Raw genomic sequence first — 16,637 nt, forward strand, 5'->3', positions numbered from 1 at the left:
ATTAAACAGATGTGAGATGTTGGAATCGAAACAGACGCCGCCGATGCGTTTCTCTATGGTACCTATTCCGTACCTATTTCATTTCAAATCTCTTGCCCGGTCGTTCCGAAAAGTGTACGACCGGCGCTGGAATCGAAACCGATGCCGTCAAAGTTTTGTCACGTGTAATACGTGGAATAGTCGATTGAAACATATTCCGACGTACCCGCTCCAGTTCCAGCGTGCCATCCCTAATCGAAACGAACGTCGCCGATGTGTTCCCTACTAACCCTATGGTGGCTCTTTCGATGTGGCTGTGCTAAAACCTATTCCGAGCGAGAATCCAGTTCAGAGTTTATTGTAAATTGCGGATTGCGGTCGATGCGGCGCCGTTGAAATCGAAACCGATACCGTCGACTTTTTGGTCACTGGTGCGTAGAATAGACGATTGGGACCTATTCCGAGGTACCTGCTCCAGTTCCATAATGCCATCTCTAGATCGTTTCATTCTTCTTTGGGGCACTCAAGTTTGGTTGTTGTGGTCTGGGTTAACGATAATGTTTTGGCGCCGTAAGTCATGTTTGGAAGCGCACATTAGTCGGACGTCTTCTTTTTCAGATAATTTGGCATGTTCCTCTTAAAGATGTCTGATAGAGCTCCGTATGCGACCCATGCTGAGGTGATCCTTCTTTGTAGCTCGGCAGTTTGGTTGTCTGGCAATTTGGAGTTCATCCCTAAATATTTATATTTATGGACCAAATGCTATTTCATTGAAGTCGGCTTTTGGATTTTCGCTTGGTATTACCAGGTTTGTCATGTTTTGTGTCTTTCCAAAATTTATGTTTAAAAAAACTTTCTTACAGGCGGCATCTAACGCAGTAAGCATACATAGTTCTAATATCTCCAAAGTTGTGTGTTATAAGAGGTACCTGCTCCAGTTCCACCATGCCATCTCTAGTAAATCGGATGGATGTACATGTGTACAATCCTGTACCATTTTCTATGCACCCAAAATAATAAAAATGTCACTGGATGTACCCAAAACGATAAACATGTCACGATGCTGACTGAAAGGTAATCAATCATAATTACCTTTCGAGCCCTTCGAAGAGCGTACCTGGTTTACCTGCTTTTAAAAGTTAAACCTGGTTAAATTAGGGCAGTCAATGAGGGTATGGGACTCCGAATTCTATCCTACTATATCGATTTACTTGATATTTTCACAATAAGTAGGGAACAGCTCAAGAAACAAAGTCTACCCTATGCCGATGTGTGCTTTTGTCTTGGGGGCGGTTCCCACCTCTTCTCGGGCGTGGAAAATTTTTTGGTTAAATAACTACGGAAGTTGCTAGAGAAGCCAATTCTAAGCAAAAACTGTTTTATACTTTTTTTTTCGAAAACTCAATAGTTTTTGAGTTATTCGTGGTTGAAAATTGGTTATTTTCATTGAAACATAACACCTTTTCAAACGGTTTTTTGCGAATACCTTAAAAACTATGCATCTAACTAAAAAAACTATATAAAATATTTTTGTAGCTTATAAAATAACAGAGATTGTTTCCTTTATGAATCTTCTAGTTATAATACAAAAAGATATATAGTAAGTGAAAAGAGTTTGTTTTCTTAATGCATGCTCAAATCAGTGTATTCAACTTGAAATAACAGAGGAACGGTCGATTTTAGGTGTCGACCAATAATTTTTGTTGTGCTTGAAAAGACCTTTAAAATAAGCAATATTAAATGTCGATTACATTCAAACTAAGCGAGATAAACTGAAAAAATTTGATGACTTACGTATTTTAAGAAAAAAAAAAGAGAAGAATATTTAACCCCTCATCCACAAGAAGTTAATCGTTTTCCTTCTACAATACATTTTACTATAGTGTTATTTTTATGTTCAAATAGTTGGGCGGGTTTAACATGAGTGGTTTTTGAAAAAAATAAGATCAAATTATTGAGCGCATTTTTAAATTTTCTTAAATATCTTCCTGTTCCTCCATGTAACATGTAACTTAAATGCCATACAAAAATGTAGGTTTCTTTAAGATAAACATTTTAATTTTATTTTTCATAACCGTATCTCTTATCATTTTCAAGTTACATGGAGAAAAAAGAAGATTTTTAAGAAAATTTAAATATGCGCTCTATAATTTGATTTGATTTTTTTCAAAAACCATTCATTTTAAAGCCGCTTAACTTTTTGAATATATAAATAATACTATAATAAAATGTATTGTAGAAGGAAAACGATGCATTTAAATTCTTGTGGATGAGGGGTTAAATATACTTCTCTCATTTTTTTCTTAAAATTCGTTAGTAATCATTTTTTTGCAGCATATCTCGCTTAGTTTGAATGTAATCGACATTTAATATTGCTTATTTGAAAGAACGTTTCAATCACAACAAAAGGTATTGGTAGCACTATACACCTAAAATCGACCGTTTCTTTGTTATTTCAAGTTGAATACACTGATTTGAGATTGCACCAAAAAACAAATTCTCTTACGTATCATATCTCTTTTTGTGTTATAACTAGAAGATTTATGAAGAAACGAATCTTTTTGTTTTTTTATAGGCTACAAAAAAGTTTTATAGCACCAAAAAACAAATTCTCTTACGTATCATATCTCTTTTTGTGTTATAACTAGAAGATTTATGAAGAAACGAATCTCTTTGTTTTTTTATAGGCTACAAAAAAGTTTTATATAGTTTTTTTAGTTAGATGCATTGTTTTTAAGGTAGGTATTCGCAAAAAATCGTTTGAAAAGGTGTTATGTTTCAATGAAAATGGCCAATTTTCAACCACGAATAACTCAAAAAGTATCGAGTTTTCGAAAAAAAAAATTATAGAGCAGTTTTTGCTTAGAATTAGGTTCTCTAGCAACTTCCGTAGTTATTTAAGCAAAAGTTTCCCACCCCCGAGAAGGGGTGGGAACCGCCCCCAAGACAAAAGCACACATCGGCATAGGGTAGACTTTGAAAAAGGAGATAAGTTGAGCCTATTCCTAAAATTTGATTAAAATCCATGCAGTAGGATAGAATTCGGAGATAATAACATAGTCTTGCTCTCAATGACTGTCCTAAACCGAACCCCTGTGGTTTTAACACTTCTTGGTTTTCAGACCCTGTCTTTGTGCTATTTAGCATCCTAAATTTAGGATGGTGTAATAGCGAGCTACAGTGACTGAATTTAGTGTCCTAAATCGTATCCTGAATATCGGTCCTGAATTTAGGAAGATGTAATAGCCTCTTAAATTTCGGCCGGTAATCCCTTGGCCTACCTGCATAAATCAAGGGGTACCATTTATGACAGGGGTAATTTCGGCCGAGGGGTTGATGTTTACGATGAGATTAAAATATTGGTAATTACACTCCTGGGGTACTCTACACTCTAACAGCTTGTTTACATGGGCGGTTTGCCAACGTTTGACGCCGCGGTTTACCTGAAAAACCCAACCGCCGCAGTTCGTACACATGAGAGCGATTGACTGGCGGTCTCATTCCTCCCCTAGTAAACTTACAACCGCCGCGATTTGACGACGGAAAGGTTGCATGTGTACGATGTTGAGCGGTTGCATTTGTTTCTATGCTAAAATTGAACCGCGGCGGTTGGGTTTTTCAGGTAAACCGCGGCGTCAAACGTTGGCAAACCGCCCATGTAAACAAAGCGTAATACCCGAAAGTTAGGTTTTGACGAAGCGTTAGGTCTTCCTCCTTTGAAAATTGTACTGTGTAATATATAATATAATATATTAATTTTTTAAAATTAGCAAAATTTCGTTTCAAAACGAATAAGCAGTAATTAAGAAGCAACTTAAAACCTCCGGCCGAATTTACCTACCGGCTTTTAGTACCTGCCCTTTTTCCGGCCGAAATTACATCCGCCCGTACAGGTATACATTTCAAAAACCCTTTCAGCTGGGCAAACCAGGGAATACATCAGTGTCGTCGTAATTTTGTGGTCTAATTACGTTGGGTTTTAATTTTTATCATTGTGTGAATTAACCAACTACTAATATTTTTAACGGCCCCACTGGCGCGGTGTAATAAATATTCTTGAAGGTAGAATGTCCAACCATGTGTCTGACCCATCTTATCACATATTACTAATTTTACAGCCCTGTGGAGTTGTACTGTGCTCTCTGTCGTTCTCACTATTATATATATTATTATCTCTCTTTGCCGACGTCTAAATTTTTAAATACCTGAAGCTCGTATCAACACGCGCTTCGACGCTAGATGGACGCTTCTTTGTTATGAGTTTGCAACCCTCGCGTATTTGTAGTGAAAAAGTATCTTGTTAGTATTTCACCATTAGACGTATTTATTGTTTAGGGTTTTCAACTCTCGCTAATTTTATATAGTTAATGTGTGTGTGTGTCATCTTCGTCTTGTTCGATCACTATTTGGTCGTCAACAAAACTTAGGGTATACAAGTATTCACGGTTTCAGAGGTTTGAACAGGGTAGGGGATGTGGAGCGGCGCTGTAGTAGTCTCTTTGTTGTCTTAAATAGACTGCATATTCTATTGCCCGTTGTGATAGCTACTTTGTTATTTTTGTAGAGTGCTTTTACTGCTTTTATTAATATTCATTGAACTTTGATGTCTTCCATTGCTTCCCACAGCTTGGATCTAGGTATTGAGTCATTTGCCTTTTTAAGATCTACAAAAGCCAAATGAGCGGATATATTTTTGACCAGTCTTTATTTTTATTAGTTGTGTAGATGTGGTCTACCACATCTACATAACTGCCTGGTAACAGGTAACCCTGCCTGGTCTTCTACCATTTTCTCCTTTATGGTCTTTCCATATAGTCTGATAGACGACAGCCCATAGACGACATATTGCTGAATCCTCGATAGTTTCGCAGTTTTTTCTATTTCATTTCTTATATATTGACGTCATATTATGCTTAAGTCCATTTTCCCGGTAAATCTTTTCCATTTAGTACTCTCTCAAACATTTTGTGTATCGTGCAGAAAAGCTTTTCCGATCCGTTTTTTATCAATTCATTTAGATTTAGATACAACGGTATGTATTTATTTCTTAAGAATTAAATAACGTTTCATAATACTGCTTAGATAAGATAGAGTCTTTGTTTCCGTGAATTTAGTTTTTAAGATATTATACAGGGTTGGCACGTTTAAACCAACATGCTTGAGATCTTGGTTTAAACCAACTGTTTTTTTTAAGAAAATAACCAAGCTGGTTTAAACCAACTGGATTTTTTAAGAAAGGAAAACAAACGTGTTTTTATTTAATGTTTTTATCCTTCCGCAACTAACAGGTATTCTGAACATTAAAGCTAGCATCCGTCTCAGAGACTGACTAAAAAAATGTTTCCATTGACACAATTTCAAGTGTAGGGTTGTGTTTGCTCTTTGAAGAAGTGAAATTAAACAAGAATGATACCTATTTTTAATTTATTAGCCTCTTAAACATAAGAAAATAAAAACAATTATATTATAACATCTCATTTGTGAAAAACAAGCTCAATTTTTAAACTGTCGTTTTTTGGAACCTAGCTTCACCTTTTACTTCTGGCAATTGGGTACTAAATTATCAGTTGATAATTACGTGCGTAAGCATGTTGTTTCGTTTATATAAATATTTTTTTCATCGAGTAGGTATATCACTTCCAACATCGGTCTCTGAGAAAAAATTTGCCGATAATTGCATGATCACTTGGCACTAAAGACTCAAACTTCAACACTAAAAACAGACACCTGAATCAGGCAGCTACTGATGGCGGCGAAGATACATAACGAACAATTTGGATATAATCGTAAAAACTCTACATAAGTGGTCCATCTCACAAACCGAATGTTAGTCACGGAAGGTTAATACATCTGCCGCAAATGAAGAAACTAAAGATAAATAAATTCTATTTTTGTATTTTCGAACTTATTAGTTATTTGAATATTATCTCGTTTAAAGATTTTTTTTAGTACATTATTTTTTTGTGTGTGTAAATAAAAATAAAAGTTGCCTTAAGAATTTTTTTATTGTTTATTACTATTAGGTATGTTATAAAATAATTTATTCATTTTTAAAGTATTTAGACTTATATAGGGTGTCCCAAAAGTAGAGGAACGGTCGAATATTTCGCGAACTAAACATCGGATCGAAAAACTGAAAAATACGTTTTCAATAATTTTTAAAAATCTATCCAACTACATCAAATATGATCCCCCACTCCATTCCCTAGAGGTGGGGTGGGGGGTAACTTTGAAATTTTAAATGGAAACCCCAAGTTTTTATTTCAGATTTGGATTCCTTATGTAAAAGTAAGTAACTTTTATTCGAGACATTTTTTCGAATTACGGATAGATGGCGCTATAATCGGAAAAAACAATTTATCGTAATACCAAAGGAAAATTATAGAAACGGTGTATCTCGAGAAATACCCTTCCAAATGAAAAACTAAAAAACATGTATTTAATATTTTTTAAAAACCTATCGAATAACGCTAAACACGACCCTCCATTTCACCCCCTAGAGGAGGGGTGGGGGGTAACTTTAAAATCTTAAACAGCAACCTCCATTTTTTATTGCAGATTTGGATTCGTCATGAAAAATGAAGCAACATTTATTCGAAACATTTTTTAGAATGGTTGATAGGTGGCGCTAATAAATAGTCTTTTTCAAATTATAGCGTTATCTATCAACAATAATTCTAAAAAATGTTTCGAATAAATGTTGCTTAATTTTTCATGACGAATCCAAATCTGCAATAAAAAATGGAGGTTGCTATTAAGGATTTTAAAGTTACCCCCCACCCCACCTCTAGGGGGTGAGGTGGAGGGTCATGCTTAGCGTTATTCAATAAGTTTTTGAAAAATATTTAATACATATTTTTTGGTTTTTCATTTAGAAGTGTATTTCTCAAGATATTAGACCGTTTCTATAATTTACCTATGGTATCACGATAAATTGCTTTTTTCCGATTATAGCGCCATCCGTAATTCGAAAAAATGTCTCGAATAAAAGTTACTTACTTTTACATAAGGAATCCAAATCTGAAATAAAAACTCGGGGTTTCCATTTAAGATTTAAAAGTTACCCCCCACCCCACCTCTAGGGAATGGAGTGGGGGATCGTATTTGACGTCGTTGGATAGATTTTTAAAAATTATTGAAAACATATTTATCAGTTTTTCGATCCGATGTTTAGTTAGCGAAATATTCGACCGTTCCGCTACTTTTGGGACACCTTGTATAATTCATATCAAATAAACCTGGTTTAAACCAAATAAACCTGGTTTAAACAAAAAAACCTGGTTTAAACCAAAAACCTGGTTTAAACCAAAAACCTGGTTTTTTTGAAAAACCTTGGTTTTTGCCAACCCTGTATTATTATAATATAATAAATATGATTGCTATAATGTAAAAAGTTATGATCATAAACACACCAATCAGCAATTGTTTTTGCAGGTGCCGTTGACAATAGATGCGTCATCCCTAGAGGAAAGGGAGTAGGCGGCACATCTTTAATAAATCAAAACATCTACAGCCGAGGCAACTCCATCGATTACGATAGATTGGCAGAATTGGTGAACGACCAGAGTTGGAGATACGAAAACGTGCTAAATTATTTCAAAAAATCCGAAGACTTTCACCAAAACAATCCACAGGCACCAGTCGACTGGAACTACCACGGCAAAAATGGTTACCTTTACACCAACTTCCACTTACCACCGTCAAACTTCACTGAAATGTTCCTGCAAGCTAATCGAGAGCTTGGTAGAAACATTACGGATTACAATGGCAAAGAGCAGATAGGTGCCACCATCTTGCAAATCAATACCAAAAAAGGACGAAGGTATGATCAAGCTTCGGCCTTCATTACACCAGTAAGAGAAAGAAGTAACCTTATCATCTCCGAAGGAAGTTACGTAATTAAACTAGAAACAAAACACAAAATAGTCAAAAGTGTTCTTTTTACAAAAAACAAGAAATTGTTCAGAGTCAAAATAACCAGAGAAGTAATTTTATGTGCTGGTGCTATATCTTCACCGCAGATTCTTATGCTGTCTGGTATAGGTCCCAAAAAACACTTGAACGATATGGAAATACCTGTTGTTCAAGATTTACCCGTCGGAAATAATCTAAGAGATCATATCTTCTGTGGATTACAGTTTTCTTCAAACGTGTCGTCACCAAATCAAACCCTTACGCAGCAAATCAAAGAATTTTTACAAGGTTATGGTGATTTATCAGCTGGAAATCCTCTAGATGCAGCTGGATGGTATAGAACTGTTCTAGAAGAGAATTCCAATTATCCTGATATAGAAGTAGTACCATCACTTTCAGGCTCGAGTGAAATAGGAAAGAAGTTCCTTCAGTGGAAGGATGAAATATGGAATACGATCTTTAATATTTCAATACCGAATCCATTTACTTTAACTGCAGTATTGCTGCATAGCAAATCTGTAGGTACTGTCCGATTACAGAGTAAAAATCCCTATTATTATCCGGCTATAGATCACAACTCGTTAAGCGATCGACATGATGCGGATCTAAAAACACTTTACGAAGGAATACAACTAATCCTGAACATTAGTAAAACTCCAGCTTTCCAAAAAATAGGTACAAAATTAGAAGTAAGGCCCTTAAAAGCGTGCGAGGCAACCGATTTTTTATCTAGACACTACTGGTATTGTTTTATAAGACAAATGTCAATACCCGCGTTTCATCCTGTAGGAACGTGTCGAACTGGGGCAGATCCTAAAGTAGCAGTGGTGGATTGGAATCTCAATGTTTTTGGAATGAGACGGTTGAGAGTTGCTGATGCCAGTGTTCTCCCGTTCACGTTTTCAGGCCATCCTAATGCTATTTGTACCATGATCGGAGAGAAACTTTCTGACGTTATTAAATTCGAGTATAAGAAGGATTTTGCGCCTTAACTCTTGGTCGAAACAATATTTTTTTTAAATAGAACGTGGTTGAATGCTCGAATATATGAATTTTACGATATAAAAGGCAGATATCGAGCACTGAGTTTTATTTAATCTTGCCCAAGTGTACTTTCGCTCCTAGAGCATCTTCAGGGGCATTTAAAGGGGCAAATAAAACAAATACTAACGTGCGCTAAGCGAAAGTATACTTGAGCAAGATTAAATAAAACTCGGTGCTCGATATCTGCCTTTTATTTCGTAAAATTAATATTTTTTGTTGTAGATCTGATTATATGCTTTTGTAATACAATTTTTAAGCTTTTATCCTAATGCTGAATAGTTTTGAATTAAATAAAAAATTACACATGCCATATACCTATCTTATCTATTCTTATCCTTAGCTATGCATTGCACTATGAACAAGTTTACAAAATAATACTCCTATTTTAATTGTAAAACAGTGAAAACTAAGTACATACACGCAACCAAACTTATATGGCAGGGGTGGCCAAACAGTGGCTCGCGAGCCACATGTGGCTCTTTCAAGGATTATTTGTGGCTCTCAAGAAATGTCCCTGAATTACTTTTAAATTCAGTTTGGCCTTAGAATATCTAATTAGTAAAATACCATCTGAGCTGACAGGAGGATTTGTGAATCGAGGATCAAAACTACTGTTGGCCTTTGCTAAAGATGATATAGGATATAGGTGCAGTCGATCATTCTACAAGAGACGTGAACGTGAGAGAGGTGTTTTCACAACTCGAAGAAGAAACAGGTAGTCTGGGCCTTCGAATAAATGAAGAGAACACGAAATACATGCTAGTAACCAAAAATCTAAGATCAAGAGGTAGGCAGAACATAACTATTAATGACCACAACTTCGAAGTAGTAAAAGAGTTTAAATATCTAGGAACGGCAATCACAGATGACAATCACATTATAAAAAGAGGTCTTAGCAAGGATAGCTGCGGGGAATAGATCATTATACTAACTATCATCATTACTAAGATCTAAGCTGCTAACAAAACAATCTAAATTAAAACTATACAGCCAATTATTCGCCCAATTGTTAAATATGGAAGTGACACTTGGACTCTACATCAGTGGGAAATAAATCTTCTTCAGATTCAAATCAACTAATGGATGTTAGCGATCGCATTTTTCATTAACTCTCTGTTTCTTGCAAAATGTATCAGAGATTGATTGTCGTTAATCCCTGTCCATTGCCTTATGTTTCGGAGCCAGGACATTTTCTTGCGTCCCATTCCTCTCTTGCCTTAAATTTTACCCTCGATTATAAGTTGGATTAACTGGTATTTTTCATTTCGCATTGTACGACCTTGATACACAGTTTTCCTTTTCTTGATGGTTTCGAAAAGTTGGCGTTAATGGTTAATTCTTTTAAGGACATCTACATTTGTGACTTTCGCTGTCCATGTTATCTTTAGGATATGGCGATAAAGCCACATTTCGAAAGCTTTTATTCTGTTTATATCCCTCATTTTGAGTGTCTAGCCCTCTACGCCATATAGCAGCACCGACCATACTCAGTAAACCTTAGTCTCAGTTGAAGATCGAACTTTGAACAGGACAGTTCCTTTCCTGATGCGATCTTTTTCTTCCCTGTCCGATGCCCAGTCTTCAAAAAGCCACGTTTGACAATTTGCTCACTTTTTCAATTGACTTGGTATTCAGTGTTATGGTGGGGTTTTAAAGTGCATCCATGTTTCTGGAGATGATCATGAATTTGGTCTTTTTGGTATTAATCTCTAATCCCATTCTTTTACTGTATTTTCCGATTATAGTGACAAGTTTGTTAAAGATCGGCTATGTTGCCACAAATTAAATAAATAAGCTACTGGGAAATAAATAAGCTGCTGGTATTTGAAAGCAAAGTCCTCACAATGATATAATTTGGCCCTCAAAGAGATGAATTGAGAGGAGAGTGATACTGCAAACACGTCAGACATACAAAAGCTAAGATAAAATGGGCAGGCCATGTGGTAGATCAGAGGAAAACAGAGTGTTAAAGACGGTGTTTTTTGAGAGGCGACAGAAGGTCAATAGGCCATCCCAGAAAAAGATGGAAGGATGATGAAGAATCGAAGTATCCTGAATTAGTAAAGGCTGCTTGTAGAATTATTTGCATATTTGAAACAACGATGTAGCCAAAATGGGAAACAAAAGAAAAAAAGGGAAGGCCGAGGAAGACATGGATGGACCACATCCAGGATATAGGTGAAAGGAGACACATCAGTATGAGGGATATGAAGGACCTGGCCACCAATAGAAGCAATTGGAAGAAGTGGATAAAAGGCTGAACCCGACATCCGACGCCCTGAAGGGCACTAAGGATTATGAGAAAGAAGAAGAAACAACGATGTGAACCATTTTATTTCACTTTAAAATTCGTGAACTACAAACGGTAAGGTATTTAATACCTTTTATAAACTTTTTAGATAATTGTTTAATTGCGGCTCGCGAAAAATTTCAAATTTTGAAAAGTGGCTCGGACTATCAAGGAGCTTGGCCACCCCTGTTATATGGAATCATCCGATATTTCTTATACATATTTCGATTGAATTTAAAAAACGAACACACGAAGTCGACTAATATTTATTTTAAAGCAATTAGCAATGTAATGAAAACTCTCGAAACTCCAGAAGATAACGTGCCTCTTCAGTGAGCCTGGGAAGCAGGTGCTCCGGGGATGGCGTATTCGTGTTCAGCGATCCCAAAAACCCCCGAGTAATATGTTTGCATCAATTTAGTGCCGAAAACTCTCGAAACTCCAGATGGCATGCCTTAGCGGTATCCCTGGGCACCATGTGCTTTGGGTGTCGATTCTGATTGCTTACATATTCGTGTATACCCACAGACGGGAAGTTAGGTGTACTGTGTCCTCTACCGTTGATTGAGGTATTAGGGGATACCCTCACATACCTTAATCAATGCCTCTACACAAAAAGGGAGGCATGATGGTGTGTTGTCAAACGTATTGTACAAAAGACTCCTACCCTACGCCGAACAAATAGTGGGACGATATCAGTGCGGTTTCCGTTCTAATAAATCAACAACGGACCAGATATTCACAGTGAGGCAGGTCCTTGAAAAAACCTAGAGTTCGGCGTCGACACCCACCACATATTCGTTGACTTCAAAGCCGCATACAACTCCGTTAATAGAAATAAACTTCTACTTGCTATGGTAGAATTTAAAATACCGCTTCATCTTGTCCAATTAACTGAACTTACACTCACAGGTGCAGAGAGCATGGTAAAAATCCAAAACTATCTCTCAAGACCCTTCCATTGCAAAAATGGACTAAGACACGGTGATGGACTATCGTGTCTCTTAACCTGGCATTAGAAAAAATAATTCGAGAGTGCCAAATTAATACGAATGGTACTATCTTTAACAAATCAGTACAAATTGTCGGATACGCAGATGACATATGTAGACATCATAGGTAGGTCCACAGAATCTCTGACTGAAGCATTTCGGTCGTTAAGATCATCTGCACAGAGAATGGGACTAAATATAAATGTTCAAAAGACCAAATATATGTGTTGCACTAGGTCAAGCAACCCGACACCTACAAGAATAATAATTGATGACCTAGAACTGGAAGGTTCGACACCTTCATATACTTAGGCTCGCTGCTAACTAAAGATAACAATGTCAGTGAAGAAATTAAAAGAAGAATAGTGCTCGCCAATAAGTGTTACTATGGCTTAAGAAGACAGATGGCCTCAAAAATGCCTAGAAAAATTAAACTGACTGTATACAAAACACTAATAAGACCAGTGCTAACATATGGTTCAGAAACTTGGTCACTTACACAGAATGACCAAGAACTGCTCAAACGTTTTGAGCGAAAAATACTAAGACGGATATATGGAGGCATAAAAGAACAAGGTTTGTAACGCAGGCGTTACAACTTTGAGTTGTATAGAAGTTTTGGAGAACCTGACGTTGTAAAATTCATTAAGGTAGCACGCCTTAGATGGATAGGTCATGTAATCAGACGAGAGGAAGATGCCATAGTCAGAAAAGTTTTTGACCGAAGAGGGCCGATAGGACAACGAACAAGAGGAAGACCGAGACTTAAGTACCACGACAACCTAGAAAATGATTTGAAATCTATTGGAATTAGAGCATGGAGAAGAGTTGCCAGAGACAGGAGCGAATGGAGGATTATTCTGAAGAAGGCTTTGGCTCATAAAGAGCTGTAACGCCACTGATGATGATGATGACATATTCGTGTTCAGTGACCCAAAAAAACCCGAATAACAAAATTTTAACCTTAATATACTGATTTTGACATGTTTATGCACGTTTGGATGCATTTTATGGACTTTAAAATGCAATTATACACTTCCATAAATTTTTCTATTGTAAACTTTTTCCTGACGTCACACAGTGGGGCAGGAGACAACATAAGTTGGCATTAAATCATTGTTGATATATTATGGCCAATTTTTTTTTAATATTATAAGTTGTGTGTACATATACAAAAACGATGTTTTTTCAAATGTTTTATTCTTCTTCTTCTTGATGTGCCTATCCGTGACGAATGTTGGCGATCATCATGGTAACCTTTATTTTATCTGCAGCAGCGCGGAAAAGCTGCACATATGTTATGTTAAAGCTGGTTCTGAAGTTCTTTAACCAGGATGTTCTTCTTCTTCCTGGACCTCGCTTTCCATATATTTTTCCTTGAAGTATGGCTTGTTCAAAAAATGTTTTTCTCAAACTTAATTTTCAAAGCTGCATGTCCGTAGTTACGACCGATATTTATTTAAATGATATTTGAAGTTTAATCATTTTAATTTAAAATAAATCTACAGTCTGATTTACTTGTTTTTATGTAGATTTATTAATATTATTTATATCTTAAAACAATTGTGTTAACATTATCTCTTTTTGAAAAATTACTTAGTCAAATTGTTCTTTAAAGCCATTTACCGCATATTTATAAAAATAACATAAAATTTTGTAGGTAAATTATTGAAAAACTTAAACTGCAATCATCATCAGAATCATCAGATTTGACATCAACATCTTGCACATTCCGAGATTTCAACATAATATTATGCACTAATATGCAGTGTTTCCACTGGCAGGTGTTCTAATTTCTTTCTTTTTATGTGTCTTTTGCTCGTGGTCAGTGGATCTCTACTAATCAACAAAAAGTGGAATACATCTTAATTTGTTTTGGATCTACTATACTTTCTTCATACGTTATATAGAGTGTTATTCAATTTAATTAGGTTAACATAACCTCACAAAAAATAAAATTAAGAAAAAAGGAGCAAATATGAGCAAAAAGAATACTCAAGCTTTCAGAATAAAATAAAATTAAAGTCGGATCAGTCTTGGAACACTAACAAATCACTTGCTCTTTTTGAAAAATGCATATTTTGATATTTTGTACACGTAATTTTAAAAAACATATAAGAAACTATACTTAGTTAATTATTATATCATATCTGTAATAATATTGTCACTTTCCTGAAGATCAAATATCCGTAGCCAATTTTACTAGTAAATTAACTTTTGACTTGAAATAAATGGATCAAACGTAAGTCGAATCACGCTATCGCGGCCTATGCATTGTTAACACAGGACTATATGCCATTTGCGACGCGTCGCAACGGGTGGAGGGGGATTGAATGAAAAAAAAAATGATGCCAAATCATACGCAGGATTGTGTACTATTTAATTAAAATGAATGCGATAGAAAATACTGCATTTGGTATTTTCATTTTATGCCAACTTTTTAGATCTCCTGCCCCACTGTGCGTCATCCTGAACACAATGCAAAAAGTTGTAAGTTTCTGGGTGTTGTATTTAAAAATCGATGTTTTCCGGTGATTTTAGTGCTAAATGCCGTGGTCTATTGCCGCGTCCTCACTGGTAAAATTTTGCGTCGAACCAGCTGTTCGTCGCAAATATTTGCGTGCTTGAAGTAAATTGTGCTAGTGCGGACGTGCTCGTTGCACAAATCGGACGCAAGAATTTTCGACGCACACAACGCACACACACGCTCCATTGGTTGTCGATTTTCGAGCGAAGATCAAATGATTTGGGCACCGCGTCCTCACTGGTAAAAATTTGCGACGAACCATTAGTTCAATACACACGAAAAATTTAACGGTGAGGACGCGGCTTATGAGACGGTTTTGTCTTCAGAATAACGATAATTTTGAAATAGTTTTATTAAAGGAATTATATTGTACAGTCGGAAAAATGAAAGAATACCCATGAACGATCACATCAATCACTTATTTTGTAGGTATTTGCTGTCTTTTTCTATAAATAACAAACGTTTGTTATAGAAAAGACAGCAAATACTAAATAAGTGATTGATGTGATCGTTCATGGGTAATCTTTCATTTTTCCGACTGTACTTGTGTTGTTCAAACAAATACAAATACTAATACAATACAAATACTAATACAAAAACAAATACTAATTTTTTTAAAATAAAAATAAAAAAATAAATAAATGACCGAACGAATGACCTTAACATTACAAAAATTAAGCCATTTCGGCTACAACAATGTCGACAATAAGTCGATGTTAAACGAATACAATAATTAGACTATAATGGAGTCTTCATCTTGGCTTCAAACTGACAGACTATACAGGTTGTCCAGAAACTCTACCGACAAACGAAAACAGGAGATTCTTCAGATAATTTTAAGATAATTTAACCCAATTCATGTAGTCCGAAAATGCTTCCTAAGGGAGCTAGAGCTCTTTGAAGATGACGACTTGTAATTAGTTTTTCTTAAATACCTCCATAACGCTTCTATTTAGAAAAACAAAAATTGGTACGCGTATTTATCTTCAAGATATAAATCTAATTCATCCATTGCAAATTTCTAGTACCGATCATAGGCGTCCGTTTTGGGTAGGGCAATGGCTATTTTATCGCATAACTTTTTTATCTTTAACTTTTATGCACTTCTGATACTGGATTATTAAATTGTAAAGTATTTTAGTACTAAAAGGTACTCTTGTTTTAAATCGGTAGGACACACCGTTTTCTAGAAAAATCGATTTGAAAATTTTTCGCTTTCTGAATTAAAAAAAAAATTAAAAAAAAACTGTTTAGAAACACGAAAACTGGTACATTTATTTATATTCCAGAGATAAATCGATTTCATTAATTGCGAATTTCTAGTACTGGTCATAGGCGTCCGTTTTGGGTAGGTCAAGAGTTATTTTATAGCATAACTTTTTTGTCTTGAATTTTCGAGCATTTTTGGCACTAGATTATTAAATTATGAGGTATTCGAGTACTAAAATTTACTCTTACTTTATGTTGGTAAAATACTTCGTTTTTTATTGAAAAGTTCTTCTAATTTTTTTTTCAAATTCCAAAAACGAAAAATTTTCAAATCGATTTTTCTAGAAAACGGTGTGTCCTACCGACTTAAAGAAAGAGTACCTTTTAGTACTAGAATACCTCACACTTTAATAATCCGGTGTCAAAAATGCATAAAAGTTAAGGACAAAAAAGTTATGCGATAAAATACCCGTTGCACTACCCAAAACGGACGCCTATGACCGGTACTAGAAATTTGCAATGGATGGAATCGATTCGTCTCTGAAAAGTAAATATGCATACCAATTTTCGCTTTTCTAAATAGAAGCCTTCTGGAGGTATTTAAGAAAAACTAATTTCATGACGCCATCCTCAAAGAGCTCTAGCTCCCTTAAGAAGCATTTTCGGACTAGGTGAAATGGGT

At 35.6% G+C, this 16,637-nt stretch overlaps 2 protein-coding genes across 8 annotated transcripts in view; one reads left to right on the top strand and one right to left on the bottom strand.

Moving 5' to 3' along the window:
- Nucleotides 1–16,637, bottom strand: part of LOC126881894 (calsyntenin-1) — a 673,839-nt gene that overhangs the window by 607,901 nt on the left and 49,301 nt on the right. The window lies entirely within an intron of this gene.
- The window catches only part of LOC126881895 (glucose dehydrogenase [FAD, quinone]-like), a 176,938-nt gene that overhangs the window by 134,578 nt on the left and 25,723 nt on the right, over nucleotides 1–16,637 (top strand). For 4 of the 5 annotated variants that reach the window (XM_050646548.1, XM_050646552.1, XM_050646551.1 and 1 more), the window contains exon 3: nucleotides 7,414–9,249. The exons of the other annotated variant lie outside the window; for it this stretch is intronic. In XM_050646548.1, coding sequence (XP_050502505.1) covers nucleotides 7,414–8,885 — 1,472 coding nt within the window. In that variant the 3' untranslated portion in view covers nucleotides 8,886–9,249. Of the gene's footprint in view, nucleotides 1–7,413; nucleotides 9,250–16,637 lie in introns of those variants that run through there. 5 annotated transcript variants of the gene reach the window in all.

This window comes from Diabrotica virgifera, chromosome 3 (assembly GCF_917563875.1).
Source record: "Diabrotica virgifera virgifera chromosome 3, PGI_DIABVI_V3a".
Lineage (NCBI taxonomy): Eukaryota > Metazoa > Arthropoda > Insecta > Coleoptera > Chrysomelidae > Diabrotica > Diabrotica virgifera.